Here is a 13,840-nt window from a genome sequence, read left to right as displayed (position 1 = left end):
TTTTCATTGTATAATACCACTATTTCTCTGCCGTATCGGAGCATGATGAGTTGTGGTATGTGTTAAAGGGGCGCTCTTTCACCCAGGGCACATGAAAACCTGGAGCCAGCCCTCCCCCCCACAGTCTGTAGCCAAATAACCCCCATTTTTCAGTGCGTAACTTGTATTATGAAGTTAATTAAGGTTGACAAGCTTAAGTAAGAAGAATTGATGCTTTTGGCATTCAAATGGGCACTGTAGGTGTGTTTCCTGTCCTCCTCTCACTGCCGACTTTTATTCCCCATTGACTTACATTGGGTTTCGTGTTTCGGGACGACCCCGACTTTTCCCTATAATCGGACGATCTTTGCTCGACCCGACTTTTGGAAAAGTCGGGTTTCACGAAACGAAACTCGACCCTAAAAAAACAAAAGTCGCTCAACTCTAGTTATAAGCTTTTATTTATATAACATAGATAAGCGACATAGCTTCTGTCAGGGAGTGTACATGAAAAAATGGAAATTGTACACTTATGCTTTCCTCACTGATCACCCGAAAAGTAAACCTTGATGGGTCCACTATTTTTTATTACTTGAAGATTGTTACTTCCATGCGATTTATGTATCTGGTGTGGTGTGATATTTCAGAGTCTTGAAGCTGAATTTGCCTAAATTTGCCTTGGATGTAAAAAAAAAAAATTCAGAATCAATTTAGGGATATCTTGAGCTGAAATATGAACTGGGTTTAAGCAAAATCACCAGTTTTGAAGTCTTTCCTGGGTGGAACTGGCATCAGAGTTTGAACATCCCTTCTGTCAGGATATGAGACTGGCCCTGCGTGACGCGACCCGACGATCGGTCACAAAACCAACAAAGACAAACAAGGGGACACAATTACAATTGCAATAGGGGCCGGGAAAATGGACACATCCTGCACTCTCCTAAGGAACTGCCCTGAACTCTCCTGACATTCCCTATACAGGTTCTTTCAACCTGTCGCCGACCAGGATACCTTGGTCCCTCACTTGCCCTGCACCTATCCCTTACTAGGGAACTGGCAAGTGCAGACACTGGTCCCACCACTGTACTAACAAAACACCAAGGAAAAATAACAGACAGGGAAAAACAAACAGCATTTAGCTTCCTCTGCTGTCATGCACCAGACAGCAGAGTAAGGCACCCGAACACCGCTTTCAGCTGTATGGCCACTGTACCCGATAAGCTGCTAACACCACTGCTCCAGATAACTCCTCTCTTTAGAATGGTTGGTTTCCAAAGGACCTGTATTACCAACAGTCAGCTGGTGTACCAGGTGACCTTATATAGGAAGGTGGGAGTGGTCTCCACCAGCAGACTAACTAAACATTTAGTAACACCAGCGGACACCAGGGGCAAAAACTGATATTAACCCCCGATGGCCTGAAAGGAAAAAAGTTTATATCAGAGCAGCCCAAACTGACACAGATCCAAAGATGGATGGTGACACCTACAAGTGATAAGCGAGCACTAAAATGCTTGGGTGCTCATTGCTCAGGTCGAGTAAATTGGAATACTCGGGTACTCGACCCGAGCAACGAGCCCAATGTTAGTCTATGGGAAATCCAAGCTTTTTTGCTGCGACCCCCCAGAGGTTTTTCTAGGGTGTCAAAAAGTCAGAAATGTATGGGGACAGTGCACAAATGACATGGGAACATCATGGGGAACACCCTTGGAAGCATTTCTGACTCTTAGGTCACTGCTGTGACCAATGTTGTCAGAGCGTGACGTCACTTTTCCAGGCGCACAGTAAAACATACAAAGACGAAACCAACATGGATTTTACAGGGAAATATGTTAAGGGACATCCTTTCCAGGGTAATAATTTGTATGTAAGGCAAAAGAAATAACCCCCCCAAAAAATGCTTCTCCACCACTTGGGCTATGTTCACACTTAGCGTTTTTGATGCATTTTCAGCGTTACCATTGCTTTCAACCAATCCTAATGCATTTACTGGGAAATGTCATTGTAGCATTTAACAACCTTAGCTGGCCATGTGGTGTTTGACACATCATCAGACACATCTTGTTTCATTTATGAAGGAGTGACTCTTAAAATCACAAAGCCTATTTTTATAGGGGCATCAGTCGGCATTACTATTCTTAAAGGGCCATTATAAAACAGTGGGTCTCCTATACTGTTATTATCTATGCATTGAGTGGCTGGGCTGCCAAAAATTAGGACGCACCCCGATACCCCTTTCACGAGATGCACAGGAGGGCCTCCTGAAACAATGTTCCCATTATAAGAAAGTGGATCCCCCATAGTGTTCAAACAAGAAGTATTCAGCTCACCCCTCTTCACTCGTTATCACACCTCCGACGCACGGAAACACCCTGACCCAGGTGTATAGTGCATGCACAAAATAAAGAAGGATTTTTCCAGCGTCTCCAGGAGATAAAATAATAATTGCTTTATTGAGAATATAAAATCTTCTTACCATCAGGTAAAAACGACATAAAGAGGCGTATGAAGGGAGCAATTTCCTACGCGTTTCACCCTAAGAGGGCTTAATCATGGAATGCCCCCATAGTGTTTGCAAATGCATTGAATGCAAGGGCTGCATTGCTCCAAAGTTACACGCACCCCAATAACCCTTGGAACAAACATACTAGATGACCACATGAAACCAAAGTTCCCATTATTTTTCATGTGGTACTGCCATACTGTTAACCTATGCATTGAATGCAAGACCTGCCATGCCACAAAGTTACATGCACCCCAATAAGCCTTTAAAATGACGTACTTGAGGGCCTCAGAGTCATGACACAAATGTTCCCATTAGAAGAAAGTGTGTCTCCCATAGTATTTGCCTATGTATTGAATGCAAGGCGTGCCCTGCACCAAAGTTACATGCATCACAATAACCCTTGGAACAGATGTAGAAGTGGGCCTCCTGAAAACAATGTTCACATGAATAGGAAGTGGGTCTTCTATAGTGTTTGCCTACGTATTGAATGCAAGGCCGGCCAAAAATTAGGAGGCACTCCAATGCTCCTTGAAAGAGACGTGGAGGAAGGCCTCATAAAAAAATGTTCCCATTATAAAGGAGTGGGTCTCCTTTACTTGGAATGCCCATACATTAAATGTGTGGGCTGAAAAACATTTCCCCCTGTTGGGTACATATTTTTTAAAATTTTTGGACGGGTCAAGAAGTGTCACCAACCAGTAATGAGTGTCACCGTAAATTTTCATAATGCGAAGTTCACGGTAAAGGCAGCGCAACATAAAGTCAGCCATGTGGCCCAGACTGGTAACAGGCAAGCCTTCCGTGTCCTCACCAACAGGATGACTGACCATGGTGTCCTCCTCCTCCCTGTCCTCACGCCATTCACGCTGAACAGACAGTATGACAGTTGTGCTTGTAGTACCATCTATAACGCATGAAAGAACATCCTGTTCCTCCTCCTCCTCCTCTTCCTCATTGTAAACCAATCCATGTTGGGATGACATGAGGCTGCGCTGTGTGTATTTACCCTGTATGCTTCCTTGCTCCATGTCCTCATGCTCTATCCGCAATGCATCCTCTTCCATTGTGAGCAGAGAGCTTTTCAGAATGCAGAGAAGCAGGATGGTGATGCTAATTATGGTGCTCACCATCTTGATGAATTCCTCAAAGTTTTGGAGGATGGTGCATATGTTTAACATCCATGTTCACTCCTGAGGTCTTAATTGTGGAGTCTGACCTGAATAACAATGGCCTTGTTGATGCTGGGAGTCAACAACTGCCTTCTTCTGCTCACAAATCCTTTCCAACATATGAAGTGTAGAGTTCCAACGCTTGGGGACATCACACCAGTCGGTGAGCCAGAAGCTGCAGCTGACTTTCAAAAATGGACACACGGGTGGCGTACTTTCACAAGCAGATCCGGCAGCTCTGAGTAGCTTTTGAGAAAATATTGAGCAATGAAGTTAAGCACATGTGTCAGGCATGGTACGTGTGTGAACTCGCCGTACCTTAGGGCCGCGACCAGGTTCCGGCAATTGTCACACATGACCAGGCCTGACTGTAGGTTCAGAGGTGTCAGCCACACATCTGCCTGCTCTTTCAGATCTGTCCACAACTCTTCAGCATTGTGCAGTTTGTCACCTATGCAGATTAGCTTTAGCACAGCCTGTTGACGCTTGACTGAGGCAGTGCTGCAATGCTTCCAGCTTGTGACTGATGTGCTCATTTGGAGATGGCGTCTGAAAAGGAGGAGGAGGAGGTGCAGGAGCTGTAGACTGTGGGCGCAACCCTGATTGATGTAGGGCCCGCAATCCTTGGTGTCGGGAGTACGTGTTCCATTCTAAGGACCATCTGGGTCCCAACTTCCACTATGTTAAACCAGTGAGCCATCAGCGAGATGTAGCGTCCCTGCTCAGAAGCACTTGTCCACGTGTCTGTGGTTAGGTGGACTTTCCCAGTAACAGCATTGTTCAGGGCACAAGTAATGTTGAGGGACACATGCTTGTGTAATGCAGGGATGGCACACCATTAGAAATAGTGGCGTCTGGGGACCAAGTACCTTGGGACGGCCGTCGCTATCAGGTTGCGGAAAGCTTCTGTCTCCACAAGCCTAAAAGGCAACATTTCAACCGCAAGCAGATGAAATATGTTTGAATTTAGTACTGTGGCCTATGGGGCATTGGCTGCGTATTTACGCTTGCGTTCCAATGACTGGAGTATGGACAACTGAAGGCTGCGCTGGGACAAGGACGTGGGCGTGCTTGATGATGGTGGTAGCTGAGTGTGGGCAATGACAGGTGCAGGGCAGGAGGCATCTTCGCATACAGCAGGGGATTGGCTTGCATGCACAACAGTGGAAGAAACAGTGTTTTCACCCACAGACACTCTTCCTGGAGCCTGGGGTTCCGATCACAAAGTCGGGTGCTTTGCTGCCATGTGCCTGATCATGCTGGTGGTGGTCAGGCTGTTAGTTTTGCTACCCCTGCTGATGCAGGCATGGCAGGTGGTGCAAATGGCCTTTTTGGGGTTATTGGCAGAGTCTTTAATAAATAACCAGACTCGGAAAGACCTAACAGTTGTACTGCCAACTTCCATCATGCTGGTGTTACGAGGAACGGTTGCCTGCCTTCTGTCTGCGGCCAACACACTGCTTCTTCCTGCCTGTTGGGGTGCTATGCCTCCGTCCCCCCTGTGTGCTGCTGTCCTTGCTTTGCATGTCCTCCTGTCAGGTTGGGTCAGTTACTATATAATTCACCACCTCGGATTCCACTTCCGCACCCTGGTCCTCCTCCTGACTTGCTGGCAATTGTGTTTTATCATTGTCCACCTCTTGTGACACATTCCCACCCTTGCTTTTGTGTGACCGTGGCTGATAAAATATTTGGGCATTGCTTTATGCGATCTCATCTTGCCCCGCTTCAAGTGGACCGGGCAAGAGGCCCGAATCTATAAATGGAAAAGTGAACAACTCTTCGGAGTGTCCAAGTATGGGATCAGTTGTCTCTGGGCACTTGGCATGGTGGGAGGAAGGAGGATCAGGGTGAGGAATATGGGGTCCAGACTCACAGCTACTCAGACTTGACCATGTGGAAGAGAGGGTGGAAGTTGTGGTGATGGCAAACTGACCAGAAACATTATCCGCTACCCAATAAACAACCGTTTCACACTGCTCTGTATTGTGAGTTCATTTTTCCCTTCACCAGTGAGGTCTGATGAACTCCCTCTTCTGGCAAAGGAAGGTAGTGAGGCTGATTACCAAACAGCTGAGCAGGTAGATGATGACTGGGTCACAGGAACTGATGACTGGATATAAGGCAGCCGACGCCCTGCTGCCTTGCTGGTTATTTCCTGCTGGATTCTTGGAGACCAGTCTGATTTCTGCTTCACAAAGCTAAGTTTTGCTCTGCCTTTTGTACACTTTAGTTCTGGTTTTGTTTGCTTTGTTTTTTGGAGTTCAGCCATCCCCGGCCGGGGGTGAGCTGAATTCCATTTTTGTCTCTGATCTGTTGATCTCTGGCTCTGTCTTCAGAATATACCTGAGTGCTGATATAGTCTTTTTGAAGCCTAGCGACTTCAGGGTCTGTTTTTCCTATCAGTCTGTTGGTTCATTTTTGGATAGGGTTTTTGCGGATTGCAGACAGCAGCTTTTCTATCCTGTCCTATTTAGTTAGCTTGGGCCCCATCATTTGCTCAACCTATCTTTCTATCTGTGTTAGTATTTTTCATCTTGCTTCACAGTCATTATATGTTGGGGGCTGCCTATTGCTTTGGGGTCTGCTCTGGGGCAGTTTAGATTTCCCCTTTCTGTCTTTAGGCTAATTTAGTTCTCTGGCTGTGATCGAAGGGTCTAGGGCACCGTAGGAACCCCCCACGGCTACTGCTAGTTGTTGTGGATAGGTTCAGGGGTCTGCAATCTGATAGCTTCCAACTTCTCTGGTTTTCTGGACTTAGCTATTATTTTTGTTTTTTCCTCCTTCGGTGACTCATCCATAACAGCTCTGGTTTCGATAGTGATGTCCTGCTGCAGGCCCCTAGTAATTTGGTCATGAAGGGCGGGCGAGAAGATGTGGGTGTTTGTTGTGCCACAATTTCAGCTTGCCCACGGCCTCGGCATCTGTATGCACCATCACCATCACATGCAATTCCCCGTCCCTTGCCCAATTTAAATGGACTACAATATTTTGCACGTTCACTACAAATGGCTGAATTCGTAGCGAACTTGTATGTGATCCATGTGCGGGAAAACCACACTTTAAATTATCTGGACTGTAGGTAAAAAATTTGGGGGGGTATCAACCTGGTGTGAATAACTAGGGTAAAGAAAGAACACCGTGAGCACAACTCAAGATTGTGCTAAGGTAGGGTTCCCAAACCGTTAAAGCAACAAATATAAACCTACCACTCAACTTAAAGGTATTTGCAAGGAGGTTTATTGTAGTACAAGAAAAAAGACATTTCGGTCAATGTGTCCACCGCATCTGGAGGCACGTTTGCCCCTCTCCTATATTCTGACAAGCTCATTACCTTAGAGAGATTATTCTCCTCATAACTGAACGTCTTTTTTCGTGTACTACAATAAACCTCCTTGCAAAAACCTCTAAGTTGAGTTCTAGGTTTATATTAATAACTAGGGTAAGGCACAGCAAAAGCAGTAGAATGTAGGCCTGAAATGCCACAATTTGTAGTCCACAGATAGATCTGGCGTTTGTCAGAGATACCAGACTATTCAATATGTGGACTGTATTTTTAAGTTTGGTACACCAAAATAGTGTATAGAAATGGGGTCACAGACAGCAAATACAGTGGAATGTAGCCCTGAAACGCCACAATTTCTAGGCCACAGATAGATCAGGCATCTGACGGAGATAGCACACTTTTAAATATGTGGCCTGGATTTTTTTTTTTTTTTTGGCCACCAAAATTGTGTCAATAAGTAGGCTATGACACTACAAAAAAATTCTTTGGAGCAATCATATGCGATGCGTGTGACGGACAAAACACATTGTTAAATATATGAACTGTAGCTAAATATTTTTTGGGCAGCTAAATATTTTTTGGCCAGCTAAATATTTCTTTGGTAGCTAAATATTTTTTGGCACTTAAATATTTTTTGTCAGCAAAATGGTGTCAAAAATTTTTATAAGACACTCCAAAAAATACTACCGTACCACAAAAAAATGACAACATTTTCTGCACACTCAGATGTGATGCCTGGGATGGGCAAAGCCATCTAAAATAGCTGGATTTTCTTGCTGTAGTATTAAAAGGATCTGGCTGTAGTCTGCAGTGTCAACAAGCAAATGGAGGAAAAAAAAGGGGTCTGGATTGCTTTGGAATAAAATATTCAGAATTAAGGTGCCCAAAAAAATTATTCCTAGCCACTGATACTTGGAGCTAGGTGTATATGTAATAGACAGCAGCAGCAGCAGACAGTAATGCACCCTTTTGATGTATGCAATGATATCTATATACCCACATACAGTGCCTGCATGCCTTGCACTCATGTGTATATACGCACATAAACTCCCTGCCTACCTAGCACTGCAATCTATATACTCCGTAATTAGTCCTTAGTTGGACTGTTGGTTTAGTTGGATTTGTGGATTCTATGATGGTATACCCACATTAACTAATAAAGCACAAATCTGTCCCTATCTCAGTAGCAGCTCTCCCTACACTGTCTGATTCCAGAAGTGACGAGCAGGGCAGCGGCAGGTTTCTTATAGACCTGATGACACTGTGCGGCTAGCCAATCACTGTAATACCACAACAAAGATGGCTGTGGCATTACAGTGCATGGCAGACAATCCCTGCATGTTGATTGGCGTTCTAAAAAGTGCCAAAATTGCAGGGTGGAGACCCGAGCTCCTGCCAAATAATCCCGGAAATGCTCGGTGCTCGCCGAGTACCGCGAGTATAGAAATACTCGGGCGATGAGCATGTTCGCTCATCACTAATCCCTACATTACCAACATCAATTTTTCACATGTCCTAGTTTCATGGTACGGAAACTCAGTAGCCTCTTAGACGTATGTAGTATGAGGCTGTTGAGTTCAGAAGGTTTGATCACACAGGAGAGCAAAACTGTAGGTATACTTCAAGCAAAAGGGAACATACCGTATTCTTGCTCATATTTTTGCACAGTTAAATATATACAGTTGTGCTCAAAAGTTTACATACCATGGCAGAATTTTGGCCTTCTTGGCCTTTTTTCAGAGAATATGAATGATAACACCAAAACTTTTTCTCCACCCATGGTTAGTGGTTGAGTGAAGCCATTTATTGTCAAACTACTGTGTTTTCTCTTTTAAATCGTAATGACAACCCAAAACATCCAAATTATCCTGATTAAAAGTTTGCATACCCGGGTGATTTTGGCCTGATAACATGCACAGAACTTGAAATGGTAAAGAGAGGGGAGCAATAGCGCAGTTACCAAATTAACAATTAGTTTACTGTAAGGTAAAATTCTCACCTTTACACATTGTGAGCATGCACAACACATACAGTAAGTATGATCGGAGAGCAGCAGATGGACCGGACCCTCGAAGGATCTTCAAGAAATTCTGGATAGGATATTCAAGATGCCGACAATTCCGCGCTCCTCCAAAATCAGGCAAGAGAATCACAAAGTTCAGAAGAGTTGTATACTTTATTCAGGGCTATAAAACTACGCATTTCATGGACATCTTGTCCATTTCCTTAGGTACATAGCCAATCTATGTACCTGAGGAAGTGGACAGGACATCCACAAAACGTGTAGTTTTATAGCCCTGAATAAAGTATGCAACTCTTCTGAACTTTGTCATTCCCTTGCCTGATTTTGGAGGAGAGCGGAATTGTCAGCATCTTGAATATCCTATCCAGAAATGCACAGAACTTGACACAAATAGTATGGTATTTAACAGTGATAAATGCAAGATTCTACATATGAGCAAGAAAAGCAAAAATGACATCTACAGAATAGGAGGAATAGAACTAAGCAACAGCACTTTGCTTAGTTCTATTCATTGCTTTCTTGAAAAAAGGCCAAGAAAGCAAAAATTCAGCAGGGGTATTTATACTTTTGAGCACAACTGTAGTTTGCAAACATTTGCAAATAAGGCATCCTTTATGTTACTGTCTACCCTAAAACAACTAGACACAAAAACATGGTGCCCTTCAAAGACCAGGAGGGCAAATTTCTTTATATTTTCTGTGTGTGTGTATAGACTATCAATGTGTTTTATGTGTGTGTGTGTGTTTTAGTGTGCATGTTTATATGCGTGCATCTAAGCTTCATGACTTTTATGGTACCCGTCTGCAGAGACTGGAGATATCTAGATGATTTTGGACAGCAGAAATACTACATTAACACAATATTCATTGCATAGTAAATATAATACAGCTCCAAAATGGAAAGAGAACTGTAAACCAGAACTAGACAAATACAGTAACTGCGTGACCCAGACACGGGATGAAGGATCTATGTCAAACATGTTGGACCAGAAGTAACTAACTCAGACAAATATGTGTGGGTGAATCTCTGTATTTCTAGTGCGCCCTAGGCAAAAATATCCAAAACTGAGTTTTATATAAGTCATGTGTGTAATGTGTATTTTATTCCGGAAATGTTTGTAAATTACATTTTGCAGCTCAAAACTTCTAAATAAATGTATGATAGACTATAATAAACTGTGATACACAGAATAAGATTAAGAAGGTGTACAGGCAATGCTAGAATATATTACTGAAACGTAGAAGGCACATACTAATTATTACGATCTGATCTGTATTGTAGTGTTTACGGCTGTCCTTTGGCCAAGAAAAGGAAAACCCAAGAAAACAAGCCTTTAGAACCTTCACCAAAAAGAAAACCTTACTCCTCAAAAACTGACAACTCCTCGGTAGACGAGTGCTATGAAACAGACGGCACCGAGGAAATGGATGAGAAGGAAGAGGAAGAAGAATATTCCGATGATAACGAAGACCAGGAGGATGAAGACGATGAGGAGTTAGATAGGGATGACGACGATGAAATAGAAGAAGACGAAGAGGAAGAGGAAGGAGAAGAAATAGAAGAGGATGATGAGGAGGAGTATGACGACGAATATGATGATGAACAAGGTAATAATTTGGTCTTTCAGGTGCTATTTACTTGTCTTTTGGGGGCATCACTAAAACCTAACCATTCAACCAACTATTCAGTGCGTTCTTCTAATAGTCAAAATAGTAACATAAGGGACACCATATCTACAATTATCTACATACTGTGTTTTTCTAGTCTTCATAGCTTTGCTACATTACTATAATCTTGAAGAGACTTGAAATGAATATGACTCTAGTACGCTCATTTCTACTGGAAAACCATCAATTTAAAGCTATGACTTTAAAGAGGACATGATGCTAAGTAAAGAAGGGACAATTTTTGCTTTTATTTTATTTCCGCTACTACTCTGATTATACAGGGTTTTTTTTTTTAAATCTGCTAAATGGTTCCAGAATTATGGATATTTTTATTTAGTACTAATTTTTATGGTCTTTGCGATGGGGCGTTGCATACAGGGTCCTCTAGGGCGTGTCCTTAAACTGCTCTGTGTTATTACCCAGTGAGCCACGCCCCCTCAGTAAAGACCAGCAAAATTAGCACTTAATAAAAAGGCCCATATCTTTGGAGCTACATGGGTATAAAATAAAAGCAACAAAACAGAATACTCAGGGGAGGAGCGAGAAAAAAATAAGGGCAAATCCTGGATGCTTTTGACAGATTCTTTTTAGGTCATGTCTATTTCAAATAGTAGGCCTCATGGTATTGCTCGGTCCTCATAGATTTTAAGAGAAGCCATTATTGAGATATATATATATATATATATATATATATATATACAGGGTGGGCCATGTATATGGACATACCTAAATAAAATTGGAATGGTTGGTGATATCAACTTCCTGTTTGTGGCACATTAGTATATGGGAGGGGGGAAACTTTTGTGCCAAAAACAGGAAGTTGATATCACCAACCATTCCCATTTTATTTAGGTGTATCCATATACATGGCCCACCCTGTATATATATTATTGTAGACCAAAAGATCTTTTGGGATAAATTTTAATAATAAAATCTACCTGCTGTTTCCAGATGTTCAAATTTTTCTATGAATTTTAGGTCAGCTTTTCTATGCGGGTTCATTTTTTTTATGTACTCTGATAGCAGAGATTCTTCTTTTATGGAGTAGAGCTGCAATTCCCTACATAGATATTGAAGTAATTTATCATGGATTGTGCTCTAGAACAGTGAAGTATAAAAGTTGGTCAATTTGGTGTACATTTCTTTTGCATAAAAACAAGTAACTTTTTTGCCTCTCTGCTACTTTTAGGCAGAACTTATGGGGGGAAACTGACATCAGAAATCAGTGTAAAATATTTTGTAAATTGATGTAGGCGCAATGTACTCCAGTGCATTCTAGGATTACCTTATAAATCACTAATGTTCATGAACTCCTCCCATACATTTAAAACGACTATCCACTTTATCTTTATTTTAACAAATGTATTGAGAAGATGATTTAAGGGCACTTACTAATATGTGGATTTTACAGGTTCTCCTCCTGTCCTTCTTAGCTCAGCCTTCCAGACCGACTGCACAGCGCTCCTGCTCTCATGATGGAGGAGCAGGTGACCAGATAGGTCCTTCAGTCTCATTTTGGCTTTTGGCCTGGTCTAGTCACATGATTCTTCATAAGGGCCCATTTTACAACAGTAGAGCTTTTCAATCTATGGGGGAAGGCTGTACTTACAAGTGAGAGCCTGAAATACTTAAATAGTTATTAAAATTAATGAAGAAGTGGACGACCACTTTAAAGAGTCACCAAGTTTAGGTTTATTAATCTAAGGGCAGCATAAAATAAGGACACAGATCTTGATTCCAGTGTCATTTACTAGACTTTTTGCTGTAATTATGACAGAAAAAACATGTTTTTAGTGTGCTGCAGCTCTGCTAGTCTTCTCAACGAGTAGATCTATGTAACATCTTTCATCTTCTGCATTGATTGACAGTTTTCTGCTTACACTGTGCATAGCTAGAAAGTTCCCATTGAATTGAGGGGGGGGATAGCCACAGCTCATAAATATTGAGATGATAATTGAGAAGACTAGCAGAGTGGCTGCAGATAAAACAATGATTTTATCAAAACCATAGTAAGAAGTCCAAGACGTGACCCTATATTAGAATCATGTTCTCTATCCTAGCTTTATTCTGCACTCAAAAAACTCTCTATAAATGGAATGTGTCAGCAGGGTTTCACTCACCAAACTATTTATATGCACGTGTAGATCAATTAGTTCAGCAATACCTTTACATGGTCCGTCCATCCCTCCGTCACAGAGAAAACAGTGTTTGAATTGATATGTAAATGATGCTAAAGGGCTATAGTAGAACTGAAGCCTCTCTCACTACAGCTCTATTCTTCGCCCAGCTCCTGCTTCACTGACATCCTCTATGTTGTGTAACTTCAGGCACAGGAGCCATCAGTAAAGCAGGATGAAGTACTAATGGGTGGGGAATAGAGCTGGAGTGACCGAGGCTTCAGATCTAAAAATCATTCATCAACCTCATTTGTATATCATTTCAAATGCTGATTTCTCACTAATGGATGAAAAGACTGACCATGAAAGGATTTCTGGACCTGCCTTTAAAAGAACTAAGGCTGGTTTCACATTTGCATCTGTGTGCACATACAGTGCCTACAAGTAGTATTCAACCCCCTGCAGATTTAGCAGGTTTACACATTCGGAATTAACTTGGCATTGTGACATTTGGACTGTAGATCAGCCTGGAAGTGTGAAATGCACTGCAGCAAAAAAGAATGTTATTTCTTTGTTTAATTTTTTTTTAAATTGTGAAAAGTTTATTCAGAGGGTCATTTATTATTGAACCCCTCAAACCACCAGAATTCTGTTTGGTTCCCCTAAAGTATTAAGAAGTATTTCATGCACAAAGAACAATGAGCTTCACATGTTTGGATTAATTATCTCTTTTTCCAGCCTTTTCTGACTATTTAAGACCCTCCCCAAACTTGTGAACAGCACTCATACATGGTCAACATGGGAAAGACAAAGGGGCATTCCAAGGCCATCAGAGACAAGATCGTGGAGGGTCACAAGGCTGGCAAGGGGTACAAAACCCTTTCCAAGGAGTTGGGCCTACCTGTCTCCACTGTTGGGAGCATCATCCGGAAGTGGAAGGCTTATGGAACTACTGTTAGCCTTCCACGGCCTGGACAGCCTTTGAAAGTTTCCTCCCGTGCCGAGGCCAGGCTTGTCCGAAGAGTCAAGGCTAACCCAAGGACAACAAGGAAGGAGCTCCGGGAAGATCTCATGGCAGTGGGGACATTGGTTT

At 42.5% G+C, this 13,840-nt stretch overlaps 1 protein-coding gene across 17 annotated transcripts in view; it reads left to right on the top strand.

Annotated features, from left to right (window-relative positions):
* Nucleotides 1-13,840, top strand: part of MYT1L (myelin transcription factor 1 like) — a 729,735-nt gene that overhangs the window by 524,943 nt on the left and 190,952 nt on the right. For all 17 annotated transcript variants that reach the window (XM_073568131.1, XM_073568128.1, XM_073568134.1 and 14 more), the window contains one exon: nucleotides 10,245-10,570. In XM_073568131.1, the coding sequence (XP_073424232.1) occupies nucleotides 10,245-10,570 (326 nt within the window). The remainder of the gene's footprint in view (nucleotides 1-10,244; nucleotides 10,571-13,840) is intronic.

This window comes from Dendrobates tinctorius, unplaced genomic scaffold, assembly GCF_039654945.1.
Source record: "Dendrobates tinctorius isolate UK_male_01 unplaced genomic scaffold, ASM3965494v1 ptg000021l, whole genome shotgun sequence".
In the NCBI taxonomy this organism is placed as follows: domain Eukaryota; kingdom Metazoa; phylum Chordata; class Amphibia; order Anura; family Dendrobatidae; genus Dendrobates; species Dendrobates tinctorius.
This window is presented reverse-complemented; position numbering and strand designations above follow the sequence as displayed.